Source organism: Bos indicus x Bos taurus, chromosome 15 (assembly GCF_003369695.1).
Source record: "Bos indicus x Bos taurus breed Angus x Brahman F1 hybrid chromosome 15, Bos_hybrid_MaternalHap_v2.0, whole genome shotgun sequence".
Taxonomy (NCBI): Eukaryota; Metazoa; Chordata; class Mammalia; order Artiodactyla; family Bovidae; genus Bos; species Bos indicus x Bos taurus.
In genome coordinates, this window is record NC_040090.1 from 48,604,001 (window position 1) to 48,619,425 (window position 15,425).

General features: G+C 53.7%; 1 protein-coding gene across 12 annotated transcripts in view; it reads right to left on the reverse strand.

The window, feature by feature from the left end:
- Positions 1-3,664: 3,664 nt before the first annotated feature.
- PLEKHA7 (pleckstrin homology domain containing A7) overlaps positions 3,665-15,425 on the reverse strand; it is a 228,757-nt gene continuing 216,996 nt past the window's right edge. For 5 of the 12 annotated variants that reach the window (XM_027563388.1, XM_027563385.1, XM_027563390.1 and 2 more), the window contains 6 exons: positions 14,759-14,959; positions 11,725-11,883; positions 9,200-9,333; positions 8,178-8,320; positions 6,413-6,523; positions 3,665-5,078 (listed from right to left, as the gene is read on the reverse strand). In XM_027563388.1, coding sequence (XP_027419189.1) covers positions 6,423-6,523; positions 8,178-8,320; positions 9,200-9,333; positions 11,725-11,883; positions 14,759-14,959 — 738 coding nt within the window. In that variant the 3' untranslated portion in view covers positions 3,665-5,078; positions 6,413-6,422. Of the gene's footprint in view, positions 5,079-6,412; positions 6,524-8,177; positions 8,321-9,199; positions 9,334-11,724; positions 11,884-13,155; positions 14,960-15,425 lie in introns of those variants that run through there. The other 7 variants (XR_003514710.1, XM_027563386.1, XM_027563389.1 and 4 more) reach the window with 7 other exon arrangements.

Sequence of the window (15,425 nt, forward strand, 5' to 3'; positions counted from 1 at the left end):
ATCTCAAATTCAGGATCTACAAAGGAGATGCTTTTCAGACCCAAGAAGCCTCCAGAGGCAGACAAACACTTGGAACTCAGTCAAAGGGGGCTGTGTGCCTTCAGTGGGTCAGGAGAGGCCCCCTGTGTGGGGGAAAATGAGATTCTGGATACTTCCAAGGACCCACTACCAGGATGGCATGAGGGACCACTGCTGTGGCCCACACAACCAGCAAAGTGTCCCCACATGTCAGATCAGTTAAGGACTGGGATGCAGCTCAGGGCTCAGTGGGAAAGCATCTCTGAGTGTTAAGTGATGTCAAGGGCTGAGGTCAGCAGCGGCTTTCTTTCTGACTCTGTGGCCTCAGCCAGGGGGCTGTGCCTCTCAGGCCTTCTCAGTTCTAAAGCAGCTGAATAGGGAACCCCTTATATCCCAAGGACAAAACCTTCATCCATCAGAAGAAGCCCCTTAGCAAGTACTTCTCAGCTCCCCATGAAAAAGCCTTCGAGAAGCTCAGCTGGGAAACCTCTTCCGTGTCCTATGCAGTCCCCAATGAGCTCAGAGAGAAACTTTCTAGGGTCTGTGCGTACTGCTCCACAGGCTCGGCCTCTCTCCCCAAAGCTCAGTCCTTCCTGGGCGGATCCGCACCCTCCAACCACGACCTGCACCCTCCGCAGCGTGGGCGAGTCCACCCCCACATGCACCCTCGCTCCAGCCTCATCTGCATTTAACATCTCTTGTTGGGCTTTGGCAGAGAAAACTCAACAGACTCGTATTAAAAATGCCCTTTAAAATTCAAAAGCTTTGAACTGAAGAAATACCTTGAGAAGTTTTCATGGAAAGTTCAGCTCTGCTGGTTCAATTCACTACACTTAGATGCACCTTTTCAAATAATAGGGAAAAAATGTAACAGGGTCAGACCCAATCAATATGCTTGTTCAAACAGAATTGCAGGGACTGTGATGTGCACACATTTTGTACTCTGCCTTTGTACCCCGCCACTCGCTCTGAAGAAAGGTTTCTTTGCTGGGAGAGCAATGAACGTGATAGCCTTTGGAGTGGAGATGGCAAAGCAATGGCGTGTTTACCGGGCCAGGAGGGGCTGCCATTTTTTGCATCCACCCCCACCCCCAGCCTCGTCTCTTTGTTCTTTTCATAACGGCATGCAACCCTCATGGGCAAAGTCCCTCCTATGCTCCGGCGTCTGATGCTGAATTGGAGGCAGAGGACTCCCAGCACTTGCCTGCTCCGTCTCAGAAAGGTGATTTGTGGATTAGACAAATAATTTGCTGCTTCTTTCCCACCCTTGGTGAGAACACAAAAGGATTTGCCATAGAGCACTGTACTCAGCTGGGGGAACTCCCAAAGTCTAAAACGGGCTCTTGTCTGGCTAAGTCAGGGTCCACATCCACTCCCCCACCCCCACGCCTTCCATCCCCAAGAGGACCTCGGGCAGATGGAGGTTTCCTTGGCCTTGGGCTGCAACCTAACAGCCAGGAAAATTCTGGAAAACCCACCTTAAGTGAAGGTGGCCAAGTTAGAGGGAGAAGGGGTGAGCTACAGATCCCACCACCAGCCCCTTGGCCAGACACAAAGGCAGCAAAAAAATGAATGAAGGGGAGCAAACGAAAGGCCTGCCTTCAGCATCCACATCAGCCTGGGCACACTGACCTCATGCACAATCACAGATGTATACACATCTCAACGTCAATCCTTTAAACGATGCCCTGGAATTGACAGAGTAGCTCTGATGTATATACGCCGCCAGGTACAAAATAACTAGCTAGCAGGAAGTAGCTGTATAGAGCAGGGAACTCAGCTTGGGCTCTGTAATGACATAGAGGTGTGGGATGGGGGCTGGGAGGAGGGGATATATGTATACTTAAGGCTGATTCACGTTGTTCTATAGCAGAAACCAACACAACATGGTAAAGCAATTATCCTCCAATTGAAAAACAAAACTAAACAGTGCCTGGACATGGTGAGGATCTGGGCTGTTCAGGAGGGTCAAACGGGGATTAGGAAAGCTTATTCCCAACCCCTACTTCATACTAGGTCCTAAAACATCCTTGTTGGTTCTTGCTAAAATAAGACATTCTGGGTTTCCACTGGACCTGGGATAAAGTCAGGAATAGATGTCAACAGGGGTGCGGAAGTATGCTCATGCTCCCTTTGCTGACCACAAGCAATCCCATTGTTTCAAACTCTGCTCAGGCCCCCAGGGCCCCTGCAAAGAAGCGAAGTCAAAACTATCGGGCCACATGGAGTTTCCCTTCCAGAGTGGCCCCCACCTGGAGGGTCCCTGGTCAGCCAGTCCTTTCACAGATGGCCCCATCTTACCTCGGGTAACGAGTCCTCTCGAGGAAGCAGTGAAGGGGGCCAGGCCATGTTGCCTGCTCAAACGTGACGCAGCTGGAGGGTGCCTTTTCCAACCATCCATGCTGTTTGTAGAATCTGAGTCAAGGGCCTGTCATGCTCTCTGTTTGAAATCTGGGCCACGATTCTTAGAGAACAGGCTACGCCTCCTCCCGCTGGAGTGGAGAAAAGAGTTAGGAGTCACCATGTTCCCTCCCACACAGGACCATGCGTGGGACCAGCTAGTAAGAAAACCCCTGACGTGCTTTTGCTGAGAGAATGGTGGCCACCTAGCGGCGGGGGCTCTACCTCCTGTACCTTTTTTTCTTGCCTTGCACTCAACTGTGGACAAATTCTCCACCACCTCCACCCCTCACGGGGCCTTCCCAGGTGGTAAAGAACTCAACTGCCAATACAAGAGATGTAAGAGACGTGGGTTCCATCCCTGGGTTGAGAAGATCCTCTGGAGTAGGAAATGGCAACCCACTCCAGTGTTCTTGCCTGGAGAATCCTGTGGATAGAGGAGCCTGGCAGGCTACAATCCATGGGGCCACTAAGAGTCGGACACGACTGAAGCGACTTAGCACAACAGCACAACCACCCACCCCTCGCACCCCAGCCTCCCTTTCATCTGTTATGGAGCTATCTCCAAGTAATGCTTAAAACCGGAGAATACTTTCCATTTTAAAATTAAAAATCAGTAGCTAAAAAAACAGCAGCGTCCCCTCTTCTGAATGCTTTGGAATCTGTTCTCTCCAGTTTACCTAGTTGGAAAGCCACTCTGCACTGCGGGTGCTCTTCTTGGCAACAGAGATAAACTGCCATTAACAACAAACTCGAACATGCACGCATCCCTAAACCGAACTGGCCTCCTGCCTTCTGTTTCAAGCATATATCACAAGTCAAAATGAATTAAATCCAAATCCAGTTTGCAATGGTCCGTCGCTAACCCGCCTCACTGGAACGAGCTGGCGGCGTGTGGGTTGGAAGAGGGCCTGTGGGGTCCTTCCCGCTGTGGGATCGCAGTCCGCCTGCCAAACCAGCCCCGCACAGGCGTCCACAGCCTGTCCACAGCCCAGCGGCCCCTTGACTGGGTGGGCTGGGGTGGGGAACCATCCTCAGCAGCTGTTGAAGCCCAGCCAAGGGCCTGAGAGGACAGGCCTTGCTCCCTTAGACTTCCAGTGTCAATCAAGTGTCAAGAACTCATCAGGAGAAACTTCATAGGTGAACACTTCAGGGTCAAGAGTTGACACTGGGGATTTTTCAAAGAAATAGAAAGAAAAAACTAACACAGGGCACTCATGGAAAATAGCCAGCAAAAAGCAGGAGGTGTACCAGGTTAATACTTTAATCTGTACATCACATTTTTTTTTGCAAACCATTACACTTCTTTTTTAAATTAACTTTTTCTTGCAAAATACTCATTTCATTTTTCCAACAAAATCTTATAAAGGCAAAAATAAAATCTTATTTTGGCAAATGTCATGAAGTTGATACTGGCAGCATATGGAGTTAGTTAAAAATAGACGGCAACTTCTAAATATATTCAAGATTATTTTTCTGACCATAGTCAAAGACCAATTTTCATTTAAAGTGTGGCTCTACCCAACGGAGGTTTTTTGTTTTTTTCCTTTTCAACCTCATTTTCTGTATGCAGACTATCATGAGCTCACGACTCATATAAAGGGCCACAAACACGGCAGCTGGTCTGGTGGCCCCTTCCCCATTTTAGGCTGGAAGTCAAGTCATCGTTCTGCCATCATGGCCTTGCTGGCCATCAGAGATGGTGGGGACCCGCTGCCTGCCCTCCAGCCACTGACCCAAGTCCTGGGAAGCTGACCTGTGTTCTGAGGGGCAGGCTGCAAAGGTCCCAGGATCGCTATCACAGCCTAGCATGGACACAGGGAGTTGCAGGTAGATGCCACCCGGTGTGACGTTTATTGCTTATGATACAAGTCGAAGATGCTCTTCTCACCTTCTCTGTATTTCAAAGTGTTCTGTATTTCTTTTTTTTTTTTTAATTAAAGCAAACTTTTTTTATTTTTGAGAAGAGCCCTTTGCTGAGAGAACCTCATGGGCGGGTTGGGAACCAAAGTTCTTAGACACGTTGTTGGGCCTAAGGCAGACCCAAGGCCGAGGCACAGACTTGGGCTCTGTCTCGGTGGAGCTTCACCCTCCAGAGCTGGCCATCAGGCGGTCAAGATCAGGGACGGCTGACCACTGCCCTGGACAGCACGCCAGTGAACCCCACACTGGAATCCACCGGCAGCATGTCTCACATCCAAGCTTGCCTGCGTTCAGCAGATGCTGGACTGCCTTCTGCTCACCCTGCACCCTGCCCTTCGGCCCCACCCACACCCACCACCCCACGATACCTGAATCTGTGTGTGCAGCTCCAAAATCTTGCATCCTCACCTTCTCGGCCACTGAGCCCTTGAGGTGAACATTATAAAATACATCCTGATTCTAAAATACAGCATCAGTATTGTACAGTGTGTATCAAAAGTGCCTTTGTCACATGTAAAAGGAGTCTGAACTAAAACAAGCGGGGGGGTTAGGACCTCGCCCTGTGGTGGACACCCCACAGCTGACGGGCTACTCCGTCCTCCAGGCTGAACCCCCGCTTAGCTGGAAGGGGTTTCCTTGGCGGAAGAAGGATGGATCTTCTCGGAGGAAACTGGTTCTGCTGGCCCCTGGCTCCAGACTTCTCTGTGTGCTGGATCACGGGTCAGTCACTGCCTGGGCTGGCAAAAAGCGGAGGAGACAGTGAGGGGCTGGCAGGACCCCAGCCCACTCTGGGGAGCAAGTGGTGGGCTTGGTTGCTCACACATGGGACAGGGGATGGCAGGCTAACAAGACAGAGTGCAGCCGGGCAGGAGGCCAGGGCAACGCGGCCGCTGCTGGGGGACGCTCGGGCTCTAGGACTCATGGGTGCCCCACCTTTCCTCCACCCCATCACTTCTAGGAAGTCTGCCAGACACACACTGGCCCTGAGACTGGGTCCCTGCTCTAACAGGGCCATAGGCCTGAGCAAAGAGGGCTCTGGGTTCCAGTTCCAGCCCGGCCCTCCGTTTGCTGAGTCACTCTGGGTAAGTTGCTCAGCTTCCGTGGCCCTTGTTAGTTTAATCTAAAAACAGGGTGATCGCACCAATCTCCTAGAACTGCTGAGGATGCTGGAAGGGTAAAAGGAAATGTGGATGGGCTCTGAAAAGAGCATCGGAGGCTGACTCATGGCCCCAGAGGTGCCAAAAGCTGATAGAAACAGAGTCTCTCTGTGACCTGGGACACTCAGATCTCTAAGAGAAAACCACACACCCCACCTGTGACCCCAGAAGATGCTGTGGCCTTTACAGGGTCCTCTGGAGCCAAGACCTGACGGAGCATTTCCCTGAGGTTCCTCAGCCACGGGGGCCCTACTGTATACCTCCCTACAGCCTGTCCCAAGTCCCACCCTCAGGCTGGGGGACACCTGCCCAAGAGCATGTCTCCACCCCAACCACGCACCTCCATCCCTCACTGCACTCCCTTCTCCAAACACCTAGAGCTCCTCGGGTGGCCAGATGGGCACACAAGTGGCGACAGAGGACTCACGAGGAAAGGGTCCCCACCCTGGTTCTGACACCCACAGCCATGATTCTTTGGGCCAGTCCCTCACTGGCTCTGAGCTGCTCTTCCTCATCTGTAAAACGTGGTGAATATCCCCACGGGGTTATCGCCGGTGCTCAGCAGTGTCAACCATAAACACTACAGAGGGACGAGAGGGAAAGCCCTACACGCCGTCTGGCTTGCACCGGTCCCTTGGGGGCACTAGGCCGCCTGCAGGAAGGACAGCTGGGCAGGGAGGGGCGTGGCTCTGGTCCCTGAGATTTCACAGGCTCTCCTGTATGGGAGCCACCGAACACTGAGTTCCTAAAAACCAACAGCCCCGCTCCTGCCCACCAGCCCGGGAGGTCTCCCCAGCAGCCGCTTTGCCCAAGGAAGGAAGCATCAGCAGGTGGTACTGCTATCATCTCAGCAGCAGGGAGGGGACATGCTCAGCGCCAGGAGAGGGGCCACGATGCCAGGCGGGGGCTCTTACTTGGAAGGTGTTAGACAAAGGTGTAGTGGAGTCCGTTGCTTAAGGGGGGGTAAGGTGGCACGGTCCTGGAGGACAGGGGGGCTTTAGGCGGGAGGAGGGCCAGCTGCTGCGCTAGACGGGCAGACAGGAATTAAGCGGTGTGTTAGGCTCCTCGTCTGCTCCCGCAGCTCCAAACGCCCCACTCGGCAGGGCCGGGGAGCTGTGGGCCCCACGGCCCGCCACTAGTGGCCTGGGCTTGGGGGACACGCCTGTGGGGCCAGGTTGGGGCCTGGCCTGGGACTGGAGAAAGGGAGCAAGAGTGAGGAGGGGCTGCAGCAGAGGAGGCCACTCAGCGGGGGAGTGGTCGCGGGGGACATGGTGGGAGGGCTGGGGCGCACTCGCCTGCTGGCGGGGAGGAAGCCGAGGACAGTATGTCCACACAGGTAAGAGCAAGCACAGGCCAGAGAGGAGGGTGATTTACAGCAGGGCAGGTCCCCCTGCTGGACCCCTGGACAGAGGGAGGAATTCAAAACCGCCATGCGGGGCCTCAGGGACCCCCAGGATCATCAGGAGGATGGGCCTGGGGGAGCCGCCTGCTGTCTCCCCCACAAGGACGCCCTCTTGGCTGACGCACATGTCCTCAGGGGAGTCAGGACAGCAGGGACCTCAGGGACTCTGTACGGGACCAGAGCTGGGGGAGAGAGAACAGGCTTCCTTCTGCCCTCAGTCATCCCACGGCTTCTTGGTACAGCTCTGCTCCCCAGGGCCACCACCTCAGGGCCTGGCAGGCCCCAACCTCGGCCACTTCTAGACCCTTTGGCCAGAGTCGGAGGACCGGTGGGGACTGTGACACCACTTCACTCTACGACCACCCTCACTCCTGGCCAAGGGCACCACCTAGACATGCAGGGGCCACCGCACCTGGGGAGAAACAGCCCTGGGTGAACTGCGAGGACTGACATAGGCAGGCCAGTGAGGGTGGGGAGAGGAGCCCTGCGAGGGCTCACACAGGAGGCCAGTGAGGGTGGGGAGAGGAGCCCTGCGAGGGCTCACATAGGAGGCCAGTGAGGGTGGGGAGAGGAGCCAGGAGTCGCTTTCCCAGCTGAGAGAGAAAGCCTCTTTTACACACGCATACATGTACACACACAAATACATATACACTCCTGACAAAGAGAAAGCCTTTTTTACACATGTGCACATGTACATACACACACACACCCTCCCATCCTGTGGTATATTTTTTTTCCCCACTGGACAACAAAGTCCCACTTTCCAAGTCCCGCTTTCTGGCACAGGCCACTCAGAGGCAACTCTGATAGATGGACAGTGGCTCTGATTTGGGGAACAAAGCAGAAACCCGAAGGAGGGTTAGAGGGGCCCCTTCTGTCTCGTCCCGCAAGAAATCCAAGCACCAGAGGCTTTCCTGCCCCTTCTTCGTGAGGCCAGAAATCTTAGCCTGGACCCCTCAGCTCAGGAGCCAGAAAAGCCTGTTCTCAACCGGCCACCTCAGAGACAGCAGAAGAGCAGCACCACTCCCAGGGCTAACAGTGAGCCACATGCCTCTCCCAGACCTCCGTCCTCCAACGCTCCTGAGCACCAGCTCCCCTGCTCAGCCTGCCCACTCTGCCCCCACCACGCCCTGCAAGGGACAGGGCAAACACCACTGTTCCTCAATTTCTATGCCTGAAGCCTGCTTTCCCACCAACTCCAGACAGGCTGGGCCGGGCCCTGAACCCAGGGAGCAGGGGCTGGGGCCCAGCCTCCGAGGCTGCCCCTGCGGCCTCACCTGCCACCTGCTTGCTGCGCTGGGAGGCCTCCGAGGCCAGGGCGTAGGAGATGTTGATGATGCGCTCCTGCTCCTGCAGCTGCGAGTCCAGGTCTGCCACGCTGTTCCGGTCCTGGCTGGCGGTCGGCTGCAGATTGCACATGCTGTGGCAGGGCCAGAAAGCGGGCTGTGGGCCTCCCTGCCCATGGCGTCCACCTCAGGAGAGGGGGGTCCCCCTGGCCTGAGGATCTCACCCTTCTGGGGGCGTCATATAAAAGCAGGGCACTTTCTCTCCAGACCAAGGTGCACGAGCTCCTCTCCTTAAACGCCCAGCCACAGCTTTGCCCCTCCTCTGGGGGATCACAGACCCCAAGTTAAGAGTTCTGGCTCTAGGCTCCTATTCCATCCAGACGTGAAAAGGCTAACCTGGCTCTGAAAGGGAGGACCTCAAACACCAGGTTTATGTTTCTGAGGCTACAGGGGCTGATGGGACAGGAAAGCCACTTGCTGGGGTCCTCTCCTGGCCTCCAGGGGTGTGGATGAGGCCTCTGGCAGCTCAGGACACGGCTGGGCCCCTGGCTCTGGTCTAGGCCACAGGCCACTGGCACAGGCCACTTTGATAGGTGAACAGTGGCTCTGATCTGGGGACCAAAGCAGGGACTCCAAAGGTCTAAATGAGGGAACACAGGCCCTGGGGCTGGGAGCACCATCCTTGGGGGCAATCTCTAAGCGTGTCCACTTCACCGCCACACTTGGCTCCACTCCTCACACTTGCCAGGGCCACGGGACACAGATCTGGGGGCGAGGGCCTAGCATGGCCCTCTGAGAGCTTCATGACCTTCAGGTGACCTGGGTGAGCTTCCTCGCTGATCTGTCGGTGACGTGCTGAGAGCCGACCTGCCCCTTACAATGAGCAATGTTTGCCTAAGACAGAGGCCTGATAAAACACACACACCCCGGGCAGCCCAGTCCGGTCCGTTCAGCTGAGACACCCCCGGGGCAGCCTAGCAGGCTGTCAGGACTCAGGCGTCATGAGGGCTGACCTGGACCGGGTGAGGATGTTACGGATCTTCTCGGCTTTGCGGTACCGCGCCTGCAGCTCCTCCAGGCTGGGCGGCTCTTCAGGATCCAGCTCCACGTAACGCTCAGGGATGGAGACCTTCTCTGGTTTGGAGAGCTGAGGAAAGGGCCGGGTGGCGGTGGTTGGGATGTTTGGTTTGAGACCTGCTCCCTGACCCTGTCCCCCCACCAGGAGGCACACGGAGCCGCCCACAGACTCAAGTATTTGCTAAGATCACAGCGGCAGCAGTTCACTGTGGAGTCAGGATCTGCATCTGGGTTTGACTCCAAAGCCCGTGCTCTTTCCACCATACCCAGCACCTCCTACTGTCCAAGGGAAGGGAAAGGGGAAGCCAAAGTAAATAGACCAGAAGCCCGAGGAGGACAGCAGTCACCCGTGACGCCACCCTCCACGTGATCTGACCTGTGCAGACCTCTCCAGCCCCATAGACCCCTGGGGCTCTCCCCTCTGCCTGGGATGCTCCTCTCCAGGCTCCACGGACTCTCTCATCCTCCCAACCTCACCTCCAGAAACCTTCCCTGACTGTGCCTCTCCCGCCCACACTGTCTCTGTTTTCTGTTTGTTTCTCCACTGTCTAGATCAGACACTTGGTACTCAGTAGCCCTTCAGCAAACACTCCTTGGATAGTTAGATGGGTGGGTGGGCAGTTGGATGGGTGGCTGGGAGGAGGAATGAAAGAAAGTGACAGTGATTTTTGTCCCTACAAAAGGCCCTCTGACCCAGACAGGAGGCAGCCATGTTGCATCTCTTGCTCTCAAAAGGAAACTGACCCCTGCTCCACCCCTCTAGTCTCTCACACAAACCCAACAGCAACCTCAGCTTAGTGAAACCTTACTTGGGCCAAGAAAGCTAAAGGCAACTTTCGCATACCTTAGGGAATTTTTTTCTCCTTGAGTAACAGCAGGACATTTAAAATGAGGTTGGTTGAAACTCCTAAAGACAAGGTCAATCCAATCCCAGGGCAAATATGGACTTGAATTTAAACCCATCCCTATCTTCCATTCTGGTGAAAGATAGCAAGAAAAAGCTCCTGTTTTTCCCAATGAAGGCAGATCCAGAGCAAGGATGCAGATCACATTGCAGGAGCAGGGATTTAGGTTAGAGATAAGGAAGAATTTTTCCCCTTGGCTAGCAGGCTAATCAGGACACCACAAAGCGCACTTCCCACTGCCAAAGCAAGCCTGTAGAAGCTTCTTTTGTGAAGCTGAGAATCATGGACTTCTGGCTGCTTTAGAGGTGCCAAAGGGAAAGGGGCTTAAGGAAGGGGACTAACCTCGTTAACCCCTGGAGGCCCAGTGGACCCCAGAACCCAGGTACTCCACAGGCGTCAGTCTGCCCCACTCCGGTCTGATCTATCCTTCACATGGTAAGAGCACTTCCTCTCATGCAGTTTCAGGCCAGGCCAAGTCCTCACACAACTGTGTTTGGGCTACTGTGCACTTCATTCAACAGAGTCGTCATTCAGCAAATATTTAGAGTGGCTATTGTGTGCTAGGCCTGGTGCTGGGTGCATAAAGGTGAACCAAACAGCCATAAACACTGCTCTACAGAGCTTACGAGGGGCACAACACAGGAGACCACCCTATGTCTTGAAGACCCTGAGTCTGTCATGCACTGACTCCCTTTCTCTTCCTTCGGGTAAAGACACTCTGCTACGGTTACTTGCTTTTCTGGGCCTGCCTGGTCATGATGTATTTGAGCCACCAGAGGGCGCCAGGAATTCAGACCAAGTCCTATCCAGGTCTCCCAGCCTCTGCCACACCTGGAAATTTCACCTGTGATTTTTTTTTTTTTTTAATGTATTAATATTTATTGCTGCAGCTGTGCCGGGTCTTAGCTGCAACACACAGGATCTTTAGTTGTGGCACCCAAACTCTTAGTTGTGGCATGTGGGTTCTAGTTCCCTGACCAGGGGTTGAACCTGGGTCCCCTGCATTGGGAGCTCAGAGTCTTAACCACTGGATCACCAGGGAAGTCCCAAAATTTCACCTGTGATTTCTAAACCTGCCTCCCCTTTCCCCCATCTCAAGTCTGATTGCCTAACTAGCCTGACTAGCCAGATGTAAGACCAACTCCTGGTTTTCCAGGGAACATATCATAACAATAACAATGACCTGCTCACACTCCTATTACGTGCCAGGTCCTGTGCTCATAGCTTTCTGATCATTGCCAATCGGCCGGGCAATATGCTGAGTCTCTTAACCCTCACCACAACTGACATTACTGCTGAGGAAACCAAGGCACGGAGAAGTTAAATGACTTGCCCCCAGTTCCACAGAGACGGATCTGAGCCTGCATCACAATGTCTGGACTCCTCTCACCACCTCCAGCTGCTGTTCACCCATCCTCTGGGCCACACTGAAGCCGAGCCTGTCCCATTCAGGGCAACACCCCCCGTGCCCCTGGAGGGTGGGAGGGTGGGTCAGGCTGCAGTCTGAAGGCCATGCCTCAGAAGGAATGAGGCATGAAGGAAGCCCCCGCCCTCACCTCTCTGCTGATGTCCACGTCATAGTCTTGTGGTTCCAGGTCCAATTCAGTGACAGGCATGGCCTGCACCTTCAGCCAGCCATTCTCTTCCTTGTCCTTTCTGTCCCCTTGTACAGCCCGTTCCAGCAGCTGCAGGTCAAAGTCCTGCTCACGCTTCCACTGGCAACAGAAGGAGAGGGTGAGATGTAGTCACTTCCTGACCGGCCCCTTTTGGGTGGGTCTTGTGGGCACCAGGGTCCTTGGGAAGTTGCGTCTGTGACTCGTTAGGGAAAAGCTGTATGACCATGGACCTCAACACCGTCTCTAAAAGAAGGCAGCAGCGGTCTGTGACATGGATGCTCTCTGTTGTGTGCTGAAACTCTGTGACAGAGAGAACAAGGCCTCTGCCCCTTTGATACAGCCTGACTCCAAGTGCTCATGTCTCTCTGATCTGGCCCCAGAGTGTTCCAACCTCCAGGGCACAGGTCTGTGATCCACGACTTTAGACTTACAATAGTCCCCAGGGATACAGGAAGCCTCCAGGTCCCAGAAGGTGACCCCAAAACTGAATCTGGGACAGAGCTCCAGAGAAGGGGTTTGCTGCTCCTGCCACCTGACAGCTCATGGAAGCCTTTCCTGTTTCTGGAGTCCTATGTCCCAGCTCAGAAACAATGCAAAAGACAAAACCCTCCAAGGCCCTGGTAAGCAAGTGGGATAGCCAAGATGCTCTCTCGTGGGAATTCCCCACAGGTCACAGTGAGGGCTGGGGAATATTGCATCCACAGTGGGGCGGGGGACGTGTGAGCAGGAGCAGCTGAGGACCACTGAGGCAGATAAGCTGCTGTGTACAGGCATCTATTTAAGTTAGAAAAACCAAATCCATGTAAGACTTAAATGCTAAATCAAACTCAACATTCCCAACTCTGTAATGAGCAAGCTTCACAGAAGGAAACTCTAACCCAGCCACTTTAAGATCCCAGCACAGAGAACGGAGACACACACACATATGGCTGAAACTATCACAACATTGTTAACCTGCTATACTCCAATATAAAACAGAAACTAAAAACAAAACCCAGTACCATGGTTGGGCTCCCCTTGGGCCTTCCTAATCACCTGTGGCCTTCGTCCCCACAGAACTCCATGTTGAGCAGGTTGCTAAGAGGAGGCGATGGGCTCAAAGCCTCCCTTTTCTTGAGCAGAAGCCAAGCAGAAACTTCTCCATCCCAGGCTGGGTCCTCCCTCTCACCTCATCCACCTCACAGAGCCCCGAGTGGTCACAATCGACTTTAATGTCCCCTCCGGCCCCGCTCACCTGAGCCCCAAAGCCATAGCCATAACAGCACATTTCACCCACTCATGCACAAGCTCTCAATACTGACTCTGCGTCAACATAATCGCTCTCAGGTGATGGCTTCCTACTAAAGTATGAAAAGATTAGACAGTTGAAGATTCAGGGATGAAAAATTAATTTAATGATTGATTCACAAAGAAAACACACATTTTCTGACACGCTCACCAATGCCCCAGATAGAGACAGGTCCTCACATAAACCCAGCCTGATTGCTTCCACAGACAGAAAAAGTTCACTGGACTGTACAGTTTATCCTGGGGAAGAACCACGCCAATGCATCATCATTAAGCAACATGTTTATTGGCGCTGAGGCAGAGACTTAACACAAGTCTTTTTTAAAGAGAAAAAATTACAAAGTATTCAAGTTACGATTTTTAGATCATTTTTCTACATTTGAGACATCAGGTTGTAAAAAGTCAGTTTTATCTCATAAGACATTTACTTACAAAGTTTAAAAGTTACTGGCTTTGCAGCTTTTCAGGATATGAGTGTGCTGGGTCTTATCCCTTTGGTGTCTGACCTAACAGCTGCCAAGAGGCCCTCTGAATACAAATCATAATGTATCTTGCTACCTGTTCAAGTTATAAAATACTAGAACACAAAAAGTTTTCCATAAGAAATTGTGCCGATGGGGCTGGAGGAATTAAAACCGAACCACCTCAGACTTGGCAGAATTTATTCAAACGTGCAATCTCTGAAGTCCATGTCAACTATCCCAGTATAAGGCATGGACATTAATAAATTCATCACGCCCAGACCTCTGGCAAAGACCACCGCCCTTGGGCAGTGGGGCTGGCTCAGCCTTGCGGGGCGGCTTTTGGGATAAGTGAATTATGAGTCAGTAAGCCTGCATAAAGGGGGCAGCAGAAAGTGAGTCACACATGGGAGGGCTCGCTAGGCTATGGAGAAAAGAGCTGCTATTGTAAGCCTGGTAACAGGAGCACAGGCCAGTTAGAGAATGGTGGATGCAAATTAGAAGCTTCTGTAAACACAATCAGGCAGGATTAGAGAGGCAATGAGCGGTAACGCTAAAAGCAAAAGAGCTTGTGCAATGAATTAGGGAAAGAACAGTCAGGCTAGAGGTCTAGGGAAACATTTGATTTCAAACAATAGAGAAAAATCCAGTGGAATGTTTCCAAAAGGGACCTAAGGAGACTGTGGGCAGGGTGCAGTGCCTGGAAGCACCACCAGAGGGCAGCAGGCAGCCTGGCTCTCCTTGGGTGCAGGGCCTGTCCGCACGGCTAGCTGTGGGAGACCCCGGGCCCTCAGGGGTGTGGGCACCACACCCTGCTCAGTTGCTCCCCAGGGCACCCGCTTGGAGGTTTGGGAGGCTGGTTGACTTGCACTCCTCAAATCACAGCACCATCTTTCTCCTCCACTCCTCCAAGTCTGTACTTCCCAAGTCCTGGGTTCAGGCGAGAGACTCAGAATGCCGAAGAAGGGCCTCTCCCTCAAGCTCGACTGGAGACCTGACCGTGGACGCTTCCTCTGGCTCCTGGGCTCCTGCCGTGACATCCTCACTCTTTCTCTAGTTCGGGGCACCCTCTGACCAAGTCACTCACGTGGCCTGGCTTGCGGACACACAGCCCACGGGGCGTTCTCTGAACCACTCTCTCGGGGGTGAGCCGGGCTCGGGTCTGGGGGCCTCGGGGAAGCTCTGCTCCCTGTCCCAGCCCGCCTGCCTGGACCCTCCTAACATACTGAGCCGAGGTCTCCCGGGAGCGGTTGGCTGAGGTAGCGGGACGAGGGCAGCCCCGTCCTCTCTCCTTGGCTCAGCGTCCTCTTGCGCTCCCGGACCAGCGCCTTCTGGTGCCGCTTCATGCGCTCCAGCTGCTCCTCCGCACTCATCTTGCCCCGCTGGTGGTCTCCTGAGTACAGGCGCTCCAAGGCACTCTTGGGTCTCTGAGGGGCAGGAGGGGCAGACAGGGCGGCTGGGCTGAGAACAGAGGGCGGCCGGCCACCTGGCTTCAGCCCGTGCGCGCACACACTCACACACACACACAGACACACAGACACATTCACATACTCACATACACTCACACTCTCTCTCTCACCTCTAAGCACACTGAAACACATACACACACACACACTCACCCACACACACATTCACACAGTCACACACACACACTCTCTCTTCCCTCTAACACACTGAGACACATACACACACACTCACCCACACACACAGACACACACACACTCATATTCACACTCACACACACACTCTCTCTCTTCCCTCTAAGCACACTGAGACACATATACACGCCACACTCACCCACACACACACACACTCACAGACACACACTCACCCCCCCACACATACACACTCACATTCACACACACACTCTTTCCCCTCTAAGCACACTCAGGG